At 44.3% G+C, this 24,945-nt stretch overlaps 1 protein-coding gene across 11 annotated transcripts in view; it reads left to right on the top strand.

Moving 5' to 3' along the window:
• Positions 1–24,945, top strand: part of NPRL3 (NPR3 like, GATOR1 complex subunit) — an 88,307-nt gene that overhangs the window by 21,888 nt on the left and 41,474 nt on the right. For 9 of the 11 annotated variants that reach the window (XM_075515395.1, XM_075515396.1, XM_075515406.1 and 6 more), the window contains 6 exons: positions 3,591–3,728; positions 4,482–4,638; positions 6,500–6,606; positions 7,896–8,025; positions 16,506–16,695; positions 17,851–18,043. In XM_075515395.1, coding sequence (XP_075371510.1) covers positions 3,591–3,728; positions 4,482–4,638; positions 6,500–6,606; positions 7,896–8,025; positions 16,506–16,695; positions 17,851–18,043 — 915 coding nt within the window. Of the gene's footprint in view, positions 1–3,590; positions 3,729–4,481; positions 4,639–6,499; positions 6,607–7,895; positions 8,026–16,505; positions 16,696–17,850; positions 18,044–23,345; positions 24,148–24,945 lie in introns of those variants that run through there. The other 2 variants (XM_075515397.1, XM_075515398.1) reach the window with 1 other exon arrangement.

Below are 24,945 nucleotides of genomic sequence, written 5' to 3'. Positions count from 1 at the left end.
CTGTTTCTTTCTATTTCTTTTGAACTTTGCTCTTTCTAGTATCGTGAGATGGATACTGGATAGTCTCATAGGTCTTATGATGGAGAAATGTTAAACAGCTTTTTCCTATTTACTTCTCCCTGTCTCAATTTGAGACTATGGTATCCCCTCTCAGTATCCTAATCCCTCACCATGTATCCCTGAGTATCTCTCATAATGTATTATCTAAACAGAGATTTAAAAAAAAATTGTTGAAACTAAGTTTTCATGGGATAAAATGGAATGTCTTTGAGGGTTTAATAGCCAGTTAGAGTATGGGGAATTAAGCTATTTTTGCCCAGTTACTCTTGAAGTCTGTGGGAAAAAGGGAAAGTTGCAGCAAGGTCTCTGGATACCAGTTAACTATCTGATAAGACAGCAGATGAAATTCAGTATAGATAAATGTAAAGTAATGCATGTAAGGTCAGACAGCCCTTATATAGTACATAACTGCTCTGAAAAGAGCTTTAGGAATTACAGCAGATAGTCAGTGAAAAAGTCAACTTGGTGAAAAAGCTCAGGGTGTAGTAACACTGCAAAAAATCCCTATAAAATGTGAAAAGTAGTTAGGAAAGGAGCAAAGAACAAAAGAGAGCCTTTGGTAAATTCCTGGTGTACCTACTGCACCTTTGAATGCTTTGTGCAATTCTAGGCTTCCTATCAGGGCTACTTAAACTGTGTCCCTGAGGTTCATGGCGTGCAATGCAGCCGATGCAGTGTTCTCCCCTTCCCACAGTCCTGCGCCTTCCTGGACTGTTTGCTCCACAATTTTACTTGGTTAAGAAGAATAAAGTAGAATTGGAGCTAGGTGACTCCTTAATGCAACTTTGAAAAGTTGTTTTCTTGGTATTCTCTTCTGTTGCTGGTTTTTGCCATTCTGCTTCTGCCCCTAAAAGAAGATGGCTTCTGGGTCTGCTGGTCCCCAGCCAAAGAGCTGGGGGCCAGCTCAGGGAGGTTCGGGAGGCTCACAGTAAGAAGCTTGCTAAATAGATGACTTAATGGGGAATCTGTAAAAATGAAGGAAAATGTGGATCCGAACTTCACTTTCTGTGACTTGACTATATTTCATGTTGCATGAATCTTTGTGTATATATTGGTGAAATTATTTAACTCTATTGGCTGGCTAAGGGCAGTCGCATACATTGTTGCTGGAGGATGTAGCTTATTCCTTGTCAAATTATTAGAGACTTAAATTATTTTCCATCCAAGGAGGGGCAGGTGACGGAGAAATCATGTACATAAAGCTATAATGAAGGCTTGAAATTGTACAGTTGAATTCAAATGTAGAAGAATGACATTAAGATCCAGATAAGAACTGAAAATCTGGTTTTCTTGGTGTCTTTAATTCTAGGCTCTTGTTGTATAGTGCACTGTAGACAAAATTATGCTGTAGAGAGTGTAATTATGTAATTAAAGCTTCTGCCTTGGTGCACTTGGACCAAAGTATGAAAGGAACCAACTGTATTTTTTTCTGTTTCCTGAATGTTAAACTATGCAGGGAAAATATCCCTGCAAGTGTTTCATATTTTCATGTATCTCTGCTTCTTTTCGGTAACCTGTTTTAACAACCCCAATAGCTTTCAGGTAGTCTCTTAACCCACTTTCATTCATTGTCATGTTTTCTCATGTGAGTGTTTGGCCTGGTAGGTAGTGTGGATAACTACAGCTTCAGGGTGCCCTTTACCTTGATGTATTTTGGGAGAATCCAGCTTTATCTGTCAGTTGGTGTATGTCTGGTGGGATAAGCAGTGTTACTGGAGTTGCAACATTTAATGCAAGAAAAACGGAGCTGTTTGCTGTGCTTTGCATGTTCCTTCAGGGTTTGGAGCCTCTGATCAGATGTGAGGTGGTAGCGCCAGCGAGACAGTGGATTCATCCTTTCAGTTCCTTTTAAAACAGGGAAAACATATATAGCATCTGCTCCATTTGCAACTTAAAAAATCAGTATTTTTCGAAGGTCAGTGCAAGATCTGAGAACAAAACCATGGCCTTTTGAAAAGCATTGTCTGCAGTGAGATTTTTCCTAATGAGTCTGACCATGCACGAGGCAGGACAGGACTGTGTTTGCTCTCTCACCACTCTGTTGTGGTTTGGTGAATAGTTATACCGGCAGCCAAAGCTACCCAATGTTTTTGTTTTAAAGCTGAATTTTCAGGTCTCTCTAAACCCTGTATACAACCAGATGAACTTGAAAAAGAGCATGTTAGTTTGTGGCCTGGAATTGAATGCTAGGTATAAATGTTTAAATCACCACATAAAGAGTTTCCAAGACATGTATTTGCTCCCAGCCTGCTCCTGGCATGTTTCTAAATCTGTTTTGTGTAGAGGGGAAATTCCTGGGTGTTATCGGCACAAAAGTCTCAACACACTTGAATTTAAAATTCAGACTGGAATTTTCAGAGTGCAAACTTTGAAATTTTATTTTAGGCCAAAAAAAATTCTTTTGGAACAAAGTTTAAAATCAAAGAAACATATTGAGAAATTCAGCTTTCCAGCGTGGACAAGATTAGCTGTTGCTTAAGATTGATTTGCAAGTTTATATGTGTTCCTAACTCAGTATACATGAAAAGATGCGGTGGGCCTTGCCTCTTCCTCCCTGCTGGGTCCCACTGCCTCTAGCAAAGCTGTTCCCAGGCCAGCGCTTCCTGCCTGCGGGCTGGGCAGCGTTGTGAAGGTTTGCAAGGGGGTGCTAGCTTAGCTCCTTATGGTATGTTACCCTTATGGTATCTTTACCCGTTTTCAAGTAAATATAGTTACCTATCTAGGTATATTTCATCTGTTGTCTAGATTTACAGACTTCTGTAAAGCTACCTGAATGACGTTCATTGCTCTAATCTCCCAGCTTTCTGGGATTTTTCAGTAAAAGAGGCTTATAGTTGCTTTCAGGCTGAACATGAGGGTCAGACTTTATTGTCATTCCTGAGATGTCCATCATTTCCACTCCAGTCCTGTTGTCTGAAGTCAGCTTAAAGGCTTAGCTTAGTCCTTGTGGTTTCCTAGAATGAAGAAACCATTTAACAAGCACGTTTGTGATTTCATGTGACAAGCAGGAGCAGGTTAGTAGGAAACAAACAACCTAAGCAGAACCGAAGGAGTCCGTTATTGTGGAAATGTGCTGCTCATAACACCCCTTGCCCAGTACAGACATCTCCTTTTCTTTTTCCTTGGAGAGGAAGATGGAAATTGGAGGTGAAAACGTTGTGCCCAATTCATCTTTGCCCTTTGCAGCTCTGGTCTAGGGAATTTTCCAGTGCCTTGCAGCAGATCTTCAAGAAGCTCTTTTAACTTGAGATACTGCTGCAATGTTAAGAGCAGAGGGAGCAGAAGATCAGTGTGGTGAAATCGTTCAAATCCTCCCAAAACCTCGTAGGGGATAATGCTCTGTAAGTACAAGTTAAGGAAGCCCTTGCAGCTAGGAATCAGCTGGCCCTCAGCCAGTCTGGGGATAGACAGGGTACATTCAGTCTTTTCTTGTCCTGATGTGATCCCTGTGCAGGAGTGAATCTGGACCACTGTTTTCATTTGCTATACATGGTAAATGCTGTTATGTATTTATTTTCTTCCTATTCTAGTCTCTGCACAACAGGGGTGGTCCGTTTACATATCAACAACTGGCTGGAAGTGAGTTTCTGCCTGCCTCATAAAATCCATTATGTTGCCACAAACTTTATACCCCCTGAAGCAATTGAGAGAAGTCTGAAATCTATCAGGTAAGAGCAAACTCTGTCCTTCAGAGTGTGGCCGGTCCTTCCTCCAGTTCCAGGTGTGGTGCCCCAAATGTCTGTGCTGGAACAGCTGGGGAGTGATGTGACACTGAGCTGTAGTGGTGGGGGGGGCATGGGCTGAGACAGGACTCTCTGAAGCTGGTGCCGAGGTACCATGATGCTGCTGGATACGTGGCAATGTGAAGCCACAGCCTTTACATTAACATTAGGTGGTTGTACTGAGGTGATGCTGCAAGACGGGTCTGCACTGTTTCCAATCAGAAGAATTGCGTGTTCATTTTAATCTGTTGCTCCAGAAGTAATTTTGCTTTTAGAAGAAAGAGAGCCCAAGCCCCATGATATCTTATTTCCTGCTCTCCATGTTTACAGCTTTTTACCTGAAAAAGTAACTAATTCTTTCTTTCTTCCTTTTTTCTACTCAGTTCTGTATTTCAGTAATGCAGATGAGCAGTTTTCAGACTAGTTCTCCAGGCTTAATGGTATGCCAGCTCAGCACAGTCATTTTTTTCTAGTCACTGGGGCATCCAGTTACCATATAACCCTCTATCCCCTTTTTATGGAGAGTATCTTATCTTGTGACATAAAAATAAGCTTATTCTGAACCCACTTACAGCAAAAGGATGATATTAGAAGTTCTTTTTTACCAGTAGATTGACCAAGGTATAATGGTCTGGGAATAACTAAGCCTTCAGGAAAAGTTGCAGTTTACTGTGCAAATGTATTCGTTTTTTTCTGCAGGCCTTACCATGCCTTATTACTTTTAAATGATGAGAAGTCATTGCTTAATGAGCTCCCATTGGACTGCTCTCCTGCCTTGGTGAGAGTAATTAAAACTACCTCTGCTGTGAAGAATTTGCAGCAACTGGCTCAAGATGCTGACTTGGCATTGCTGCAGGTACGGGGAACTGTCAGCGGTGGCTGAAATTCTTTTAATTCATGAGGCATTTTCTTTCCGTGTGCCAGTGGGTTTCTGTGGTACAGGAGCACATCAGTTCTCTTGATGTGAGCAGAGTGCACAGAGAAAGCGTGAGCCTTAGAGCGTGGGGAAAGGTTGGAGAGATGAAGAGCAGTGGTGCAGCGGCGGTGCTTGACAGTCCTGCAGCCACATCTGAATCACAGATTGCATCTGGAGGTCTCTAGTCCATGCCACTGCTCAGAGCAAGTCCATTAAAGCAGGCTGCTCAGGAACTTGTCCGTTTGAATTCTGAATACCTCCGGGGATGGAGATCCCACAGCCTCTCTGGGCCCTGGTCCAGCATTTGACCAGCATCAGAGTGAAAAACTTCCTTCATATCTAACGGGAATTTCCCATCTTCCACCTTGTGTGTGTTGCCTCTTGTCCCGTCCCTGTGCCTGTCTAAGAAGAGAGGCTTTGTCTTCTTTGTGCCTTCCCGTTAGGTAGTTAAAACCAGAACAAGTAGTACTCTTGACTTATCCCACAGTGACCTGTCTTGGTTCTGCCATGTTGATGTCTTTGTGCAAATGGAGGCATCCAAAAGGCAAGTGAAAGCTTACAGCTGCCATGGCCAAATACTGCTGCTTTCTCTGGATCTGCCAAGATCGTTTCTACTAAAGAGCTCTGAAAGCCTGTGCAAACCTACCTATCGATTTCCCTTAGTACATTAGTGCACGGATTTTGCAGATTCCCAGGAAGAAGCTCTAGTTTAGGCTTGGGCAAAAATTTTGAGCCAGTCTCTCCAAGCCAGCAGCTCTTTCTCAATGCCTTTCCAGTATTGACAGCCAGATTTCAAATCTGAATTGCTCAAGGTGATGTGACGAGCCCTTGAAAAGGAAGTTTGTGCCAGTGGAGGGAATGAGACTCTGGCAATCACGTGAGACACAAGGCCACTGAGAGACCACTGCGGATGACTGTGGTCATTGTGGCCCTTTGCTTGTCGGGCCTGATGATTATATTAGATGATCCAGGAGAGGGGAGAGCCACTCCATGCTTCTAAGGGTTGATTCAGACCCAGGGACGTGATCTGTGCTCTGTGTGACAGGGGAGAAGAACGCATCTCGGATGCTCCTGATCATAGGTCTGCGCCTTCTCTTATTTGAAGGGAAAGGTCCTGTTTTGTAATGAAATTTCCAGGTCTGCTTACTGTGGTCTGTGGTGTTACTTAGCGTTATATAGCTATGGGATGAACTCTGGAAATTCCCTACCGCTTCTGTAGTTTTGTTCTCCACAAAAAAGCAAAGTTAAATGCATCTAATGATACAGGCTGGATTTTATGTCTCATAGACGCTATTTATGTGGCTCTTCCACAGCCATTAACAACTACTGACTTGTTTAACACATTAAAATACTTTGTGTAACTCATTACTGAAATATCTCAGTGCATTTAAAAGGCAGTGTTGGTTTCCTTTATGTTTGTGTCATAGTAGAGGCTGATTCTTTTGTTTTTCCATGTATAACACTTAATGCATTTTGTGCATAAACAAAAATAGGTTTTGGGGGCTTGAAAAGTAGCTAAACTTCTGTTGATACAGTTTGAAGAAATTCTGTTAAGGCAGGAAATACTAATTTGCTTAGAAATGTGAAGCGAACCTCTGGAAATTCATAACCTTGTCAAATGCTTTTTGATGTGCCACATGTTCCATTAAACCCTGAATTTATTCTGAAGGCAGGGTGAAAGGATGGAACATTTTCCCTTCATTCAGTTCAAATGACTTTTCTGTCATTGTATGGAACTTTTGCTGAGAGTTTGAGTTTTGCTTTTTTGCCCTCCTAATTTTTCTCTGTTTTCTCAATGCAGGTTTTCCAGCTTGCTGCACATCTCGTTTACTGGGGAAAAGCAATTATTATTTATCCGCTGTGTGAAAACAATGTCTACATGCTTTCTCCAAACGCCAGTGTCTGTCTGTAAGTAGAAGGAAAATGAGTGACTGTAGTAGGAAAGTGGTGAGAAGTGCAGATGTGCTTTCCTTCCCTGTCTTACTGGATATAGGTTAGGATCTTTCTTCATGTATGAATTTGTTGCGACTGTACAGAACACAAACCATTACATGTGCCTGAACTTGCAAAGCCATATAGGAGTTTGTGTGCGGTAAGGAGGGGCGTCATAGCAGATCAATATGCTTCTGTGGTGATGTGGGCCTTGGAAGCAATATTTACCCTGTGAAGCTACTTTTAGTATTTTTAGTATGCTTGCTCACTGAATGTCCGTATCAGAAAGGCTGTACAAACCTGAAGCAATACAGAAACAGTTACAGAACAAAATACTTTATGATTAAGTTAAATAAATGAGGGTTTCATAGGACTATTTGTGTACCTGGCATACAGCATCACTTGAAATTAATCAAAAGTAGCAAATCAGGGTAGTGTTGCTATCACTACTGTATTGTTTCATGCGATGGCATTTTATACTGATAAGCCTTCTTGCGAACAGAAGGCAATGCGGCCATTTTGAGAGCAGGCAGTGGCAATGCAAGGAAGATGTGGAGGCAGTGGTGGGTATTTTTGCTCTACTGAAGATTGGCAACCCTTTCTGTGTTGGATTTTGAGACATTTTTAGAATCTGAGTTGGAACTCAGTTATAGGAAAATAGTTTTAAATCAAAACTTCTGTGATGGAAGTATAAAAACAGGGCTGGAAAGGACCTTGGGGTCATTCAGGAACAACTGTGCCTGTGTCATATATGGCAGCACGGTTCCTGAAGACCTTTGTAGATGGAAATCCTAAGACAGACAGTTTTCCTAATATTTAACTTGACTCTCCCTTACTTCTGATTAGTCATATTGCTTGTCCTGTCAGCATAGGCAGGGAGAACAGTCACATCTGCAGCTGCATTTTGCATAGTCAAAGATTGTGTGTATATCCTGCCCATCCCTGTTGTCTCTTGACTGCCCGATCCCTGTTCCCTTGATCAGGACTGCGCAGATCTAGACTTTATATTATTTTTATTTTTCTCCTCTGGATTCCCTCCACACTTTGAATAATGTACTGGAACTGAATGTAACGCCAAGGTGAAAGTGCATATGCTTCTTGCTTGCTTTTGCAGGATGCAACATGCCATAAACTATCCTTACTGTTTTTCTAGATCACAGAGAATATTTCATTTGGGAATAGGCACTGCTGTAATGCTTAAATGGATAAATGCTACACTGACCAGCAATATAAAACTGATTTCTGCCTTTACCTCTTTTCTGTAGTTATTCTCCATTAGCAGATGCGTTTTCTTGTCAGTTCCGGGGCCACAACCTGCCGTCGATGCTTTCCAAGTTCTCCCTCCCAGTGTCACTCTCAGAGTTCAAGAATCCGCTCGCGCCACCCGTTCAGGAGGTGAGATGGGGAGTGTACAAGAGCTCCTCGTTCTCCTGCTAATGAGAACAAGGAATGGTGTTGCTTTTGGAGTCCTAGTCAGGAACCTGCTATTGCAGGTTTAGAAGTTGCCAATTACTGTGTTTCCAGCCATATGATTTGTTGTTTCACATCCGCATGCCAAAAAGCTGTGGGAATGTTCAAGATGAAGCTCTGCAGATGCTCTGTGCTAGCAAAGCGTAATCCTAAAAGAAAAATCAGAATGTTTCTTTTCCTTGAGTGGTACAGTAGGGAAAACTGAAACTCCATTTGGTCTGCTGAAAACTGTCATAAATTATTAGGGCTGAGTGCAAGTCTGTGGATTCATCACAATCACATTTAATTTCATTATATTCCATCTGCTTTAAGTTCACAATCTGGTTATAAAAGCAAACTTTCTATTCACTTAGCTTTTGATATGAAACTGGAATTGTTTAAAGGCTGTTACAGGAAGCAGACTCGGCACGTAGTCAACAGGATTCCATGTGTTACAGCATTAACATTTTAATGTTCAGATTTGGGATAATAATATATGGATTTTGGATTTGTTTGCTGTTGTTTTGCTTACACATAGATCATAGCTTGCGGCATTTCTGGGAACTGGTGAAATGCAAGAAAGAGCTCAATAATGTGAGGTCTCCTGGCTGACACTTACATTCCCAGATGAAGAAGCTTGGACCTCTGAACACAGCTCATTGCGGCAAAGGGAGCATAAGCAGATTTCTTTAGCTGATTTCTTGTAGTGTTGTTTGCTAGCCTTCATACTTTGATGACTTGCTGGCTATATGAATTTAGCCACTGTTCAGATATCTGGAAGATTAACATCAATTGTGCACGCAGGCACAATTGTGAGGGAAGAATTTGTTGAAATTACAGGTTGGCAGAGATGATGATCAGAGATAAAGACAACTAATGATGTTGCATCGAATCCCAATAGTATGTACTGGTCAGCTGCCACCTTGGGAGGGGGGAAGAGCTGTGACTACTGTTTTGTCAGTACTTCATTGTAGTTAAAGACACATCTGTGTCCTGAAAATTGAAGCTGAATTAATAGCGTTAATTTTATCCTAGCAGCAGTAGCTTCAGGAGGCATTCTTATTCTCAGTACTCCTTTTAAAATTAATTCCTTGCCTTAATACTTCTCCCTCAATACTTCTGGTTGTTCTCAGACATCCTACTTTTCTTTAAAATACACAAATAAAGTCTGCCACTTACTGCTGCAGTTATGCCGTGAAACAACAGTGAGCGATCAATGTTTGCCAGAGCTGTTGGAGTGCTAAAATGGCTCTTTTGGAGTGTGCATCTCCTTTCTGATGCTCACCTGTCTGTGGTGGAGCCCTAAAGGTCAACAGCATGGCTTGTTTTCATCATCCTTTCCGTGCGTATGGAAGGATGAAGGATGATGCTGTGAAAAGCTACAGAAGTGCCTTCTACAGCCTGAAAAGGGGAGGTGAGAACTGTGGTTGCAGGAGACTCGGGGCCACATTGGCAAGACATGTGTGTGAAGATGAAGCAGACCACACTGGTAGGCTGTTGTGAGTCATGGCGAGCTTTTTTTTGATAAAGCTAAGCGTGACAGTTCTTGGGGGAGTTTAGGCTAGAGAGAGTTTTTAGATGTTTTCATATCAGTACATTAATGTAGGAAAAGTATTTTCTTCTACTTTGATTTACTTATGTAGAACTCTTTATATTATTGTTTTGTTAGGAACTAGCCTTTTAAGAGAGATGAATCCAATCCCTATCCTGAGGTGGTAAGGCTCCAATTGTAATTAACAGAGATCTAGTCAATAGAGCAATTAATCTGATGAAATGTGGGTGAGTTTTTGTTCTGCTGTGCAGTGATAAAAGATGCTTTACTCTGAACTGTAAATACTGTCAAATTGTATTTGCTTTGCCATTGAAAAAAATTAACAAAATTTGGACCTTTCACTGTAATTTTGTTCTTTGTGTACAGAGGAGGAGGGGATGTGGTTTTTTTTTAACTTTGAAGATTTTCACTAGTAGTCTGTTATTTTGTGCTTTTCATCATGGTGACTGTACTGTCTCTGTATTTCCGAAGGTCATCTGTGCTGGAAGGTCAGTACTGTAGGAAGGGCTGTGTTTTCTTCAGAAGCTGTTACGGTCTCATGGCATCCATCCCATTTGATTCTTGTCTTAAGCATGGGATTGGCTCCCTCCTTTTGGTATGTGCTGCTGGATAGGCAGAGAATACGGAAGGCTTTAATAAAGTCCATGAGACAAAATAGGAAAGCTGTTAAAGAGCCATTCAAGTCATACTGCTTGATTTGAAAGAGGACAGTTATTTTTGTTTGCTTACTGTTATATGGGTGGAGTTGCTCCATTCGTTTGGGTAGATGAAAAAAATGTGACTCTGGCATTTTTATACTTGTGGTGCTGCTGTGGTTTTTGGCTGGTAGGAGGTACAACCAACCTGCAATACCCTGAGCAAGGAGAAGGATAAGGCTGTCTTGAAAGATGGAGCGCGTGTCTACATTCTGCTTTTGGTGTGTGTCTGTCAAGTAGGTAGATGTCCAGTGAGGGGTGTCTGCCAGGACTGCCAGTGCTCTCAGTGTACCCTATGCTAGAGGCAGGAATTTTTCTTGAGCCTGTCTTCTTGATATTGTTTCCTGCCTGTGATGATGAGCAGTATACTGCAGTTGAACTCTCTGGTTGCTGTATATCTATCAGTGGTCTTGTGCTTATAATTTGCAAAGTTTTTGGTATTCGTGTAGTGATCTCTATGCTAGCTTCCCTTTTTCTGTGTTTAACTTGCCTTGCTTGGATAGCAATGTTGCAGCAGCATGAGGATGCGCCTACGCCTACAGCTCAGCTGATCTAACAATATCTCGGTGCTGCTGAGAGAAGGAGGCCCTGTTTTTCCTTTCCACTCTCAGGTGCGTGCACACATGCCTTTTTCCTTTCCCTCTTCCCTTTGCGCTAGAGTGCTGGCTCCTGTCCAGCTTGATTCTACTCACTTAACTTGTTTCAGCCACACTAGTTTTCTGCCAGGTTAGCAGATGGAATTCGCTCGGGGGGAGATCGAGCAAGCTCCAGGGCTGGTGCAGAACAAGGGAGGCACTTCTGCAGCGGGGATGTGAGTGAGGAAAGCAGAAGCTACTTTCCCCTTTTCACAGTGGTGAGCTGTCTGTTTGTTCTACTGTGCTGTGTAGCGTCACCCAGAATTGCAGCAATCCAATGCAGCCTGGGACTGTCCTGAACAGCAACCAGTTTAGCTCATGCTGCTGGTGCTGGATCTCACCAGGGTGCGGCCATGGGGTGAGGAGATCCTGTGAGCTGATGCAATAGGGAAACTCATCTTCCCTTTTAGTGTTTTTCTGGGAAAAAAGCAGTTTGTCTCCTCTGCCCTGACCCCAAAGAAGCTGTCCTTCCGTCTGCTGCCCGTGACTGTTGGTCCTGTCCCTGTGCTCTCCTCTCGCACGTGTGGCACAGCCTTGATGTGACCGCAGAGCACACCAGAGTGGAGCTCTGGTGGTGTTCAGTGTGGTGCACGCCCCTTCATAACCTCCTGTGAAAGCACAGAAACACTTGGTGATCTAAAACCTTTAGCTCAACGCACGTTCATTGACAGACTATGTGTACTAGGCACATGCTGGAGAACTGCAGTTGCTGCATGGGAATGCTTTAACGTGCTTTTCAGTGCAAGGCTTGCTTCGTACAATATCGAAGTTTCTTCACCCAGCTACTCTGCGCTAAGTTTCTTTGCAAACCAAGAGAAAGGGATAATGCTTGTGGCTTCCCCTCCTCTGTGCATTATGGCCTCAGCTAGTTCATCTGTTTCAGAAGAAGGTCTAACATCTCTCTACCCTGCCTTGAGGAACAAAGATGGACTAGCAGGGGAGATTTTTCTACCCGTAAGGTAGAAGGAGTGTACCTAGGTGAATTAGACATCCCATTTCCTCGCTGCATCCCCTTCACTACAGCAGCTCTTTGTCATAATGAACATTGTTATTATTATTGTAGTTACCTAATTCTCCCTTGACGGGGCTAGGATAACTGCAGAAAAAAACAGATGGGAAAGTATGACAGCTGCCGCTGAACAAAATATGTTTAATTTTTCACTTTTGTTTTAATAAGTCTGGCCATCCTGTTGGGAGTAAGGCATCAGCAGATGAGGCCTCTGCCTTATGCATCCGGAAGATGTGGCGTGCTTTGTGTAACAGCTTGGTGGAAAATGAGCACGTGTGTCAGGGGATGGGAGTGGGAGGAGAGCTGCATGCAAATACTGAATAGGCAGTTGTGTCTTCTGAGAGACACGCTGCAAATGGGACTGTTCTGCTGGGCATCTGGAAGGCATTAAGAGTCACGGGAGCTTTTGTTGGCAAAGGTATGGAAGTAGTATTAAGGTGCATTTGTATTCAGTTGGACTAGGTATAAAATCAGGGGGTTTCAGTGTCGCAAGTTAAATACGGCTTTCTAGGCCTAAATGGAGGGAATGGTTAAGTTCTCTTAGCAAAGTGAGAATTCAAAGCTGTTACGTCATGATTAAAATGGCAATATTAGACAATAAATGTTTTGTCCTACATTAGTAGGGGTCTTCAGAGTGTTTTCTGCAAAACAGGGAGAAGTTTCAATAGCTGATCTGTTTTTCATAAAACAGCGTGGTTTGACTGTTAAAGAAAGGTAATACATTTCAGCAAACATCCATTTACCCTAGCGACTTTGAAGGTGCTCTCCTGCTGAGCCAAGGCAGCACTTAGTTTGCAAGTCAGTCCTTGAAGAGTGCGTGTGTCAAATAACCAGTTAATCCAGACTGGAGAAAGGGGGTTCGTATACTTCGGTGGGCAAAACAAGCTGTGTTTTAACTAAGAGTGTAGCCTCATGTAGTGAGAAACAAGCTAGGATTGAGTGCTTCTGGGTCGCTGTTTTCCTTTCCCTTCCCTTTCCTGAACCTGTTGCTGGTCCCAGTTATTTTGGCATTTTCTGTAGCTTTTTAGGCCTGGGAATGAAACAGCCTTAAAGAATCCTTGCAGGAAATGCGTTTTATTTAATGCGTTACTCAAGAGTGTTACAAATGCTCCCTTTGATTCCCAGAGGGAAGAGAATAATGAATGCTGGATCTTGTCCCTCCAAGACTTGGGGCTGAGCTTTCCTCTGACTGTCCCAAACTGCCCAGATGGGCTGACGTATAGTGCCCGTGTTTTCAGAAGCTAATATGTCTTCTCTGCTTTTGTCAGTAAGCACAAAGCAGTGTATTGTTCCCAACGCCTTCCGTGCCGCCTTGCATGACAACATACTCTAACTTTGCTCAGGGCCTGCTGCGCCACGAGATGGGGAGAAAAAGGGGATGGCCACCGGCTGATCCGTGCCAGCGGGAGCGGTCCAGATGCTGCGGTAGACAGGACCCCCTCAGAGCAGACTGGAAAGAGGCAGCGTGGGGGAGATGGGAAAGGTGAAAGGAATATGGATGAAATTTAGAACTGATTGTTAGTTAAATTGAGCAATGAAAAATGTTTCCTTTTGTATTTCCATCATGGTCCTGGTGTTTCAGCCAAAAAAGGCTGGCTATGGCTTCCTACAGTGCCAGATGATGACTGAGTTGAGTGGAGGCAGTCCTGGGACTGAAGCATACCCTTGCCTGGGAAGCTACTCTCAGCCCTTTTTGGCTTCAGCAAAGAGCCCAGCTAATCAAGCAGACTGAGACCAAGCACCAAGATAACCCTGTATCTTTGAGGGAGGAAGAGCGTTTCCGACAGCCAGAGCAGCACAGATGGTGCAGGGAAGCCTTCTCTCCTGCAGACCTGTCTGTAAGCTCCATCAAGAGGAGCAGATGGAGAATGGATGTAAATTCAGTGTTTGTGTCCAGAGACAAGCAGCAGAACATATTAGCAAAGCTTCTGCTAGACCTTATCTGTGAAAACACTTGCTGCTTTGGTAAGAAATAGGTTTAAACCTGGAAAAGGTATTTATGTGTGGGCAGGACAAAGTGGAAATGGTGGTGTGAGGCACATTTGCAGTGACAGCACAAAGCGCACCACTCTGGGTGTGGTGCAGGACATGCTTGTGCGTTTTTCTAGGACTAGATTTTAAGAGGTACCAAATTCCTGCCGAAGTCTAGCTTATTACAGATAATCGTCGATGATCATCATTCTCTTTTATCTAGGGATGATTGTTCAGGCTCACTTCAATAAGGAAGAACAGTTTTCTCTAGTTTTCAAGTTATTCACAGCCGATCTCCAGCTCTCCCACTTATGGCACAAAGGCATTTGGCAATCGTTGCACGACATTACAGTTGTAAAGCTGTAACACGACTTTTGCCTGGCTTCTTGTTCCACTGAGCCATAGCTGCTGTCTCAAGGGTGGCTTTCTAGATGCTTGCATAAGAGCGTAGAGGTGAAGGTGCGTATGCAGAATTAGGGAGTGTTGGATAAGACTTTCCACACACACAGAGCTGTAACGAAAGCAACTGGCTATTTTTGTAATTAACGAAACCACCGAAGTGAGCAGTGGAGGCTGGTCTAGGTCAGGCCCTACCTGGCAGATTCTGCAGGTCTGGCAGAGCCTGTCTTAAGGTCTCGTTGAATTGCCTTGGATTTTTCCAGGGTTATTTTGTGCTGTGAAATGTGCAGACCTCTTTCATTTGATGTGAAACTAGCTAGTCAGACATCACTGTGTGCCAGCAGGTTGGAAATATAAGTAAAATATATGAGACATCTTTCCATCCTGGCCTGCATCTGGAAGGAAGGTTTTTAGCAACGTAATCACTGGAGTAAGCCTCCTCTCTCTTCCAGGCTGATTTCAGATGTTAGCAAAACACTACGCATTTGGTATCTTTCGCCAACCTTCCTCTTAGATTTTCTACTTCCTAATAGATTTTCTTTTAAACATGTAAAATGAATTATGGCTTTTCCAAAAAAGATATGTTTGAAGGCGATCCCGGATAATATGTTTTAAGATTAAAATCCGTTCAGCCCCCAAAAGTGGTAATCCCTGAAAAGACAGGGTGTGGGTCTGTCTGCAAACAGATGATGTTTCTTTTGTGATTTGATAGCAGAGGAACAGAGAATTATAAGATTTATGGAAAAAGGAAAATTATGTGGGCTGATGAACTTCAGTTTGGGGCTTTTATTGAGATTTGGCCCGTTATCCTGATGATTAATACAGCAGAGCTAGCTTCCTTCTCAGAGTCTGAGCTCATTCTGCATGTGTTTCTCTCACCAAAACAGTGTTGGTTGCTATGAAATCCCCAAACAGCTTTTGTCAGTGAATCAGTGTTTTCAGAGCCGTTAGCTATGGCAAGGGTTGCCTGCAGTGATATGAAAAGGCTTTTTGTGCAGAAATTCAGACACGATGATGCGTTTTGAATGCTCCTCCAAAACTCCTGAAAATAGGTCATGCCAAGAACCTACAAACGCTTGTCCCTCACTCTGCCCACTGCTTTCAGCATTGCTCTGGGGACATTGTGCAGGTCTTCAGCTGCTGTAACACAAAGGTGTTTTGCATGTTTGTTTAATATGAGTGTCATCTCTTGGCGCTTTTGAAACTCTTGCCTGTCTGCACCCTAGAAGCCTAGGTGCCTTTATAAGCTTGGCCTGTCCTATTATTGCAGAGGGATGGTGAGCAAATGGGGGATATTAACCCTTTGCATTGAGGGGGGGACTCCTTGGCAGCGGCAGGCTGCTGTCTCTTGCCAAGGTTTCTGCTGCTGTTAGCGCTATTTCTGCATTGCTGAGTCCTGGCAGAGCTCTGATCTCTGGAGTCTCTCCCATGGTTTTGCAGCAATTTCCCATCTGACGGCAAATGGCTCCTACTTCTGGGCACCTGTCCTGGTCGCTTCAGCTCTGCCCCATCACCCTGCCCTCTCCCTGGCTTTCTAGGGGAACCTGCACTTTAATCTGACTGCTCTGGGATTAACCCTTCGGTGATTACTGATTTTAGTGGGCCTTGTTTAGAAACTAGCAAACTGATCTCAGGGCTCACACTGTTGGGCCATGGGCATCCGGGCCTGCGTCTGGTTGACTCACTTCCCATGTCTGGTCTCTCAGAAGGAAGACTGTCCCATTTTTGTAGCACCTACTAAACTTGTTTTGTTAAAAGAGGACCGAACAAATCCCTGTGGGGTTGTATGGCTACATTTGTATGGCTAAAGCATTATGTGCTGAGGGCATTCAGCTGCTCTGCTAGAACATAGCAGGTGGTGGGGCTACGGCAAGGGGACAGGGCTGGTTCGTTTGAGGACACTGGCTGTGCTGGTCAGTGTTGCATAAAGACGTGTTGATCATTAAAGGTTTGATTACAGCCTCAGCATCCACAAAGGCTTTGGGGGTAATGAACATGTGTGCCTGGTCACCTTTTTATGATTGGAGAAGAGATAAAACTGTTGTGTGGGGTGGAATGCATTTCTCCTTGTGACTTCTTAAGTCACAAAGCCTTAAGCTTTGTGCATTGTTTTCCTCCTGTATTTTATTTCACGGGTGTTTAATACCTCATTTCTCTTTCTGCAGACTCAGCTCATTCAAATGGTGATATGGATGCTCCAACACCGGCTTCTGATTCAGCTTCACACGTATGTCTGTCTGATGGTGCCACCAAATGAGGAGGATTTCCGAGCCCAAGATGAAGACATGCCCTTTACTGCCAGAGTTGGAGGCCGAAGTTTAAGCACCCCCAATGCTCTCAGCTTTGGTTCTCCAAGTATGAGCACACTATTCTCTGCTGTTCAGACTACAGCCCACTTCTAGTGCTTCCCTTAGCAATGCCTAGGGTAGTCAGGCCTTGGTAACAAGACAACTCGTCTTTGCTGGAGTGCGTGCTAATTACGTCCAGCCCTTCTTAAATTTAGAGTTGGGCATTGGTGAAAGTCTTAAGGGCCTTGAATTCTTGTTTTTAAAAACAAGTAGTGCTTTGTAATTTGCCAGGTTCTCATTTGGTCATGTAAAATGTTTTTATTTTGCAGAGATACTTCTATTTTTTCGAAGTAACTTCCTACTTCCTCGCTGTACTCAAAAGTAACCGCCATGTTACTCTGGCTGCACCGCTGTTACTGCATGAACTTTGGTTTTCAGGAGAGGAAGAAAATTGTGAGAATTTGTTTCAAACAGCATTGGTTTCTGTGGGCTGTAGAGCTACCTAAGGAGATGCAGAGCTAGCTGTCATTCTCACAAATGGTCGATTTCTGTATATGTCTCCTGATTTCTTTAATCTCCTCAATGCTGTTCTTCAGGGTGATTCCAGGAAAGCATTTTTTCAAGAGTATAAATCAGATACAATGCTGAAATCCCCAGACTTGCCTGCCTGTGCTGTTATGAGCAGCATTCTCAGAACAGCACTGAGGTTGGATAACGGGAGAGATTCTCTGTACAACTTTCAGCTTTACAGAAGTCATGAATTAGGGCAGAAATCTTGGAACGTGAGTCAGATAAGTCTGCGATCTGCTTATTCTGGCTCACTCACAAGAGGATATTGCTTCTTGGCCTTTCTTTCTGCTTGCTCCCACCTTCTGTGCTGTTAAGCTTTTCATGTTACCACTTCATGGTATTCCAGCGGAGCTGGCTGGGAATTTTCTTTTCAGATGTTTTTTATGGACTGTTTATGGTCTCCAGAAGTACAGTTTTCCACATAAATTGATGACTTTGTTGAAACATTTGACTTTCCCATTGAGAAAATTGCTGTGTTGTCATATGACTAATTGCAGATACATGTAGCATTACAAGAGCCACTTTCTTTGCTCTACAAATCTGAAGGGATTATTTGGAAAGACTGCATAGAAACAGCCTGAATTGATAATCTTTGCATCATTATGCTGAGGAATATAAAAATTCTGTGTCTCTTTCTCTCTTCCCCCGATAGCTAGTAGTGATGACATGACTCTGACAAGCCCTAGCATGGATAATTCCAGTGCTGAGTTGATACCTGGTGGGGACTCACCCCTAAATAAAAGGATGACAGAGAATCTCCTAGCAAGCTTGTTGGAACATGAGCGGGAAGCTATCCTTAATGTCCCTGCTGCTCAAAATCCAGAAGATCTTCGCATGTTTGCAAGGTAGGAAATGAGGAGTGCAGAATGTAATCTTTTTTCCTTATCCTTGCTGTTTTATTGAAGGATTGGTGTGGACTCTGAGCAAATCCCGTTACCTTGGGATTTTGGAGGATAAATTCTTTTGGGTTTGTTCCCCTTATACCTATTTCATCTGTGCACATCATTTTTTGACAGAAACTAATATATGTGTCACAAGAACACTTGTTAACAAAGAGTCCTGGATGTGTGAAGGAGCATCAGGGCATATGGTTGGACAACAGGGACTTCACTGTTTGCCTGCCAGTTTTCCTGTGTCCACACATGGTAGACATAAAACTGCATAGCCTGAAAAAACTTTCTAAGCATGCAAAGCAAAGACCCAGTCATGCTGATGCTGTCATTTTGTGTCCGTTGATATTTCCAAGCCAGCTATCCTATATTTTTTTAAGGTTTGTAACTCCATGCAAATATGAGACAAAGAGCATCAGACGCAAAGCCAGCCTGAATACTTTTACAGACCAGTCTACAAAGGTTTCAAGGTCTGTTTTGCAGAGATGCACTGCTCATTACATTAGGTTAGTTACGTTAAAGTCATTAGGATGTGTGATTAGTAGCACCCAGTTTTGTTGTTACAAATTTCAACACAACAAAAATATGCAAGATGTGGTTCTGTACATGGTAAAAAGCAGAATGACTTCCTAACCAGCCATCTGGGAAAAAGGTGTGGGGGAAAATACTTTTTTTTCCTAAGCATTTCAAAACTCAGTGGCATCACTGGAATGCAACTTTCACCAGTTTACATACTTGTGGAGTAGAAAACCACCTGAGGCAAGTACTGCAGCTTTTCCTGTACTTCCCAGATTCGCTTGGTAATCCCCTGAAAACCTGGTTCTCACTCTAGGATGGATATAGTCAAGTAGCCTAGAGAAACTATAATAGCAAGAAAATAGTTTTCTTGTCTGCGGCAAAGTTTGTAGCTATGCTGCGCTCAGGTATTTTCACAGAGTTCTCCCAAGCTTGTGGCTAGTTACTGCTCTCTGAATTACTTGTTTCCTTCTCCATCTTCTGTAAACTGTTCAGAGGATATTCTCTGATTGGGAGGCAACACTTTGAAATGTTTTTTTCCTCATTACCAGATAAGTCGTTACAAAATCAGTGAGAAAGGAAAGTAAAAACAAAATTATAATTGGTGATATCTTACGATAGAATTTGTGGGGGATGCTTTGGACCAGTTTAGTGGCAATGCAGAGTCTTAGTTATCCAAGGGAGAGGAAAGGATTTCATGATTGCTCCCCTATCACTTCCCTCATCTGGGTAAAACAGCCATTTGAAAGCTTTGGAATTGCAGATGAAAAAAATTACTTCGATTTCTTCATAAAATCAGTTGCCGTAAGCAGGCAGCTGTCTTAATGATGCTTGTTTTGCAGTTTGCTCGTGCACCAGGTTATTTTGCAGATCCCCAGGATACTTTGCTAAGTCTGAAATTCCATTCTACTGTAGATTGAATTGACAACTGCATAGCTTACTCTTAAGTCAACAGTGAGGAAGAGAGAAGATATGATGAACAAGTGGGTCCTATGGGTAGGCTGCTGGAGTGTACAAATAGAAATGTTTATGCAAGATGCTCTTGGTTACTGGTGGCTTTATGAGACACCGTAACTTGGAGGTTGTGGGTGTATTTTCTCTCTCTTTGTGCCATAAACCATCAGAGATGAGTGTCTGGGTAAACCTATCTTTCCTAATGAAAGTGCAAACAATTGTGGAGAAGCCGCTGCAGCGAATGAACTGATCTCCCTCATTACCCTAATGCCGGTTACTGCGTCAGCTCTTCTTTTTGCTTCATTTTGAGGAATAGCAGCCTAATGAGGGCTGTGCTATGGCAAATAGCTCTGCTGTATCAGCTGCCTCCCAGAACAAACTCCTGCAATAAACGCGTAGTTAGTGCGCTAAATATACTGTAACTGCCCTTCCAAGTATAGTTGTGTGTGCACACAAAGGGATGGGCTATTTTCAGCAGAGCAATAAAGTTCAGCCCGATATATTTTCTTGTGTCTATGCCTCTGAACGCCTGTTATTCATTAAACAGATGGCAGAAAGAGCTTGTGCCTGTCCATTGCTATGCACAGCCGGTATTTGCAAGGCAGAAACCTTAAGGGGAAATAAGGAATACTGAAGCTTGGCTCCAGCACTGGCTGCGTTAACCCTTGTAACATTGAACGGGAATTGAAATCCAAGTTCTTTCCTTAGGTGCTGCTGGAGGAGGGTTGGCATGTCCTTCCAGAAGTAAACTTGAGAAGGAGACAAGTTCTTTTTGAGCTAGATCTTCAGTAATGTACACAAAGTGTTCCTCATTGCACATTAAGCAGTACTTTTAAAGACAGTTTGAGGCTTCACTGATGGCTTCTCTCCCAAGCCATGGGTGTGGAGTCACTTTCAGGATTTTTTTTCTTGCTCTTGGATTGGGACATGGAGGCCCTTTACTCCACTGAGGAATGCTCATTGGTGGCACTAAGCTGTGGACAGTTCTGTTCCATCTTCAGGCAGTGATGGTGGAAGGGGTATCTCCTTGGCCAGAAATAAGCTAATTTTATTTGAATGACTGGTCTGAGATAATCCTTTTTTATGCAGTGTTTAAGAACACTACCACTGCTGTTAGAGGGGTAGCTCTTATAACTTGAAGAGGGGACAACAGTGATGAGCAATGGAAAGCAATAATCTTCCATCGCCGCATCTGGATCTGGAAGCGCACATCTGTCAATAGACATATCTGTGCAGCTTCAGAGGGACTCAAACGCAGTGTTACTGCCCCATGAAATGCATCTTACGTCCCATTTGGGTCCTATAAATGTTCACCGCTCAAAAAGGCAAAGGTAGTGCCGATCTTTACTGGAGCTGTGAGCCCCAAGTTACAGCTTTGTAGATTCTAGTTGGACTTTTGGGAAAACTTCTTCCCCAGGAGGCTGGTACAGCCCAGGACAGATTACCCAGGCATGTGGGGGGATCTCCATCCTTGGAGGGTTTCATAGCTTGGCTAGAAAAAGCTATAGCATTGGCAATAATCCTGCTGGAGCAGGATGCTGGACTAGACTTTGGAGGTGTCTTCCAGCCGGCATTTTTGTGATATTCTTTAATATCCTCTCTAGCTTTTATTGGAGTGGAAAGTATTTCATCTTGACCGGTTACAAATCCAGACTCTTTTTGAATATAGGATGGATTTATTTATTGGAAAACTCCTGCTTAGTCTGCGTTGCTGTTGAAAGCCAGGTCGAATTAATTGCACAGAAGACAGCTGTGCCAGGAGATGAGAGCATGGGCAAGCACAGTGAGCAGCTTTATAGAAGGGAGGGAATACGGAGCTTTTAAAATCTTTAAAATCACTTTTTGAACAGTGACACAAGTTACAAGATGCGAAAATTACTGTTAATACCTCAGGGAACAGTCTGGGTTTGACACCTGCACACACAAACCCACCCTGTCCCTGCTAACGGTCACTTCTCAGTGCACTGGTTGTCATTGGTGCAGGGAAGGAAGCCAATTAGTCTGATTTAAATACCTAGTGGGAGATACTGCAAAAGGCAAATGCACAGCCCAGATAGTGGAAAGGTAAATATGACCGGAGCTTGTCCGTCTGTTGTTTGTTTGTACTGCAGGTACAGAGACGTAGCAATTAGGTTCTACATAATGGTGCCAACTTGAGAGCTGGCAGATGAACATCAAAGCAGAAGGGAGTCTGCAGTGTGCTGGGGGCTGCGCAGCCCTGGGCTGCCTGCAGGGATGAGACAGTGAGGTTCCCGGCTCTGAGCTTAAATACAGTTGTTTGGGGAAGGAGAGGAGGGTCAGGAGGGACACAGCAAGTTGGGAGAGCAGAGAGACACAAATGGCAGTGTGCTGGAGGTAAAACCTACTCTGTGCAGTGTAGAGGGAGGGTGTGATGGAGGGAGACTTGTTGCACAGTGACTCCTTTCCAGTCACCCATGAAGGGTAGTGGGTGACAGGAGTGCCTAGCCTGAGCAGCAGAAGACAGCCAGGCAAACGTCAGTCCTTCAGGGAAAGGCCTCATCCTACTGTCATGTGAAAGTAGGCAGGAATGCTCTAAGGGATACTTGGTGTCTTTTGAGGGCTGTTCCTGCATGAGGACTGTATGAATGAATTGGAAAACAGATCTTGTCATCTCCACTCATTTTTATTGTCAGTTGGCACGAAGCAGCAGGCCAGCATATTCCTAAACTGCAGATGAGTGTGGAAACACGAGCAAAAGCTGCTGAAGCGCAGAGCAGAGCGTGATGTGTAACACATGCGGACGCGCATCTGTCTGTGTAGCTGAGGAAGTGATTCTGGCATATGCCTTTGGGCCTTGACGGGTAGGAGTAGTTGAGTGACATGTGCGGTACAGCTCCTACCTTTGGGAGGTTGTTAAGACCATTAAGAGACTGAGCAGCAAACTCTAGCTTTGTCTGGAGGGCTGGCTTGGTGTTACAGCTCTGAAGGGTCTCTGGGGAGCAGGTCCTCAGCAATCGGGGACTTGCTGCAGTGAAGAGGCTGCAGCGGTTTGTCTTAGACCCGGCCATGACTGACTGTGCAGGGCTGAGGTTATCTGATGTCTGTAGCATGCTGGTGCCCAGCAAAGGGGTATCTGTGCCGTCTCTGAAGAGAGCTGGGAATTTAAGAAGTCAGTGTGGTTTTAGCTTAGACTTCAGGGTTTTGGGGCTCTTTGGGGGCTTTATAACTCCCAGAGCTTCTCTGTCACCGTCACCAAAATTTCCATCTCCCTGTTGTGACTGCTCCACCTACCCCAAGCTGACCAAACCTCAAGACTGCATGACCTGTAGTTACTAAGCCCCTTGGGCTGTTGTGAGGGAAAATATGCTCTTAATTCTAAAAGCAAGCGTAGGTACCCAGGCCTCTGATGCAGAGCTGTGGTGAAGGGCAGTGCAGACCCAGGAAAGAGAGGGCAGAAGTAAATCTGCCACTTCCTGACTTCTCAAGGCTTGTTGGCACTTGTGGTTCCTTGCTTTCTGGAGTTAAAACTATGTTGAAAATTGACAATCTCAGGAAATGCCCCAGGCTAGGAAACCTTTTGATACAAGGAGGACCTTTGCAAAGCCCCGAGGAGGGGGAGTTCCCTGCTTTTCCAGGGGATTTTTGTGCTAGGTATGCCTAAGGTAAGAACCGATTTAATTCACTTTTCATGTAAATGAGGGACACAACCCAAACACCTTCTGATTTGTGTCCCATGGGAGAGGAAACCTTGAGGGTGGCAGTACCCGTTCTAGCTGCATGCATTTGGTTTTGGCCCACGTGCCTCCCTTGCTCTCCTTCCCCACAGGCTGCTGCACTATTTCCGAGGCCGACACCATTTGGAGGAGATCATGTACAATGAGAACATGCGTCGCTCCCAGCTGCTGATGCTGTTTGACAAATTCCGCAGTGTGCTGGTGGTGACCAGCCACGAGGACCCCGTGATTTCGGTTTTTCAGTCTCTCTTAAAGTGACTCTGCTGGCAAAGGAAGGGAATCTGCTACGCTCTCCATATTGATAGTCTAAAAGATGCCTAAAAACTAAAGGAGGTGATTTCAAATCCTTCTTGCTGTGTGACATAGAAGGTTCTCCCCCTCCATGCCTTGATTTCCCTCTGCTCCCTGGGGTGACAGCTGAGGACGGTCTGTGCGAGGGCTCTGGGGCCCGCTGCAGGACAGTGTGCGCTTGCTTAGCCTGGGTTCCTGCCGCGCCACGTTCACAGCATGGGAGCTGCTGGTTTACAGCTCTTCCCTGACCCTGCTCCCTCCCCAGGGCTTGTGAGAGGGGGCCAAGAAGACTTCCACTGCTGCGTTACTGACAGAACTTCACCTTTGGGTGGACGCTGGTGCATCAGAAGTGCTTTCTGTGCTCTCCAACAACATGACTGCTGGGTCATTCAGCCACGAGCACTGTTTGTGAGCAGGCTGTCCCCATGGCAGAACGTGCATGGCCTCTGCTCAAGGGCAGAGTGGAGTTGGCCTGGCTTGTAGGGAAACGTCCCTGGGCGCTGAGGAATTCTGTTTGATCGTTGGTATCTGGCAGCAGTGAGGACTGCTTGATAGGTAGGAAGGCAAAGTATCACAAGTAAACAGTTTCATGAATGAGAATGACTCGCGCAGTGTTACAGCTTATTATTTCCTCTCCCCAGTATCCTTATTACTAAGTGTCTATTGGAGCACGGCTGTCACCAAGCAGCCTATGTGTTTGTGGGTTTTCATGGTTTCCAGTTTTTGACTGGGGGTGGGGTGGGGAGCTTGATTGTTGAGCAGGACTGACATTAGCTGGCCAGGCTGCTAGTGCATGGACGTATTAGTTCCACACAGCCACAGGCTGGTGCTAAGGGCACTCAGACTTGTCCCCAGGGCTTGTTCTGTTCCTCCATTCCCCTCCCTGCAAGCATGACTGTGGCTGCAGGAAACCAGACTGGGAACCTGGCCTGGGTTAAAGCTATCCAGCTGAAAACCAAGATACAGGTCTTTACATGGCTGTGTTTCCTGATCTGGTTCAGGACTGCTCCTCCAGCTGTGCTGGGGCTAGAACAAGAGGTGACAGCCCTGTTTCTGGGGACAGCAGGAGCTTATGCCAGCTCACCCCTAGCCTGCATGAGGCCACTGTTCCCCACAGCTGCTCACTGCTCTGTGCTGCGTGCCCAGGGAAGGGGGGGGGAGACCTTTACCTCCGTGGTGGTGGCTTCCAGTGGTGTGTGTTGTTAAAAGACTGTCAGGCTCCTCCTTAAGACCTTCCCTTATACCACACACACAAGCTGGAGTTTTTCCCAGAGTTGCAGGCTCTCACAGAGCAGCTTCACTTGCCCACACAAACTGGGTGAAACCGTGAGCTTTATATAACTTAACCTACCACCAGCAAGGCACAGTCGTGCCGGGGGAGCCCGGTGTCCACAGTGCACC

The sequence above is a fragment of the Mycteria americana genome, chromosome 12, assembly GCF_035582795.1.
Source record: "Mycteria americana isolate JAX WOST 10 ecotype Jacksonville Zoo and Gardens chromosome 12, USCA_MyAme_1.0, whole genome shotgun sequence".
Classification (NCBI taxonomy): Eukaryota; Metazoa; Chordata; class Aves; order Ciconiiformes; family Ciconiidae; genus Mycteria; species Mycteria americana.
The sequence above is the reverse complement of the archived record's forward strand: the minus strand, read 5'-3'. Positions and strand labels throughout refer to the sequence as shown.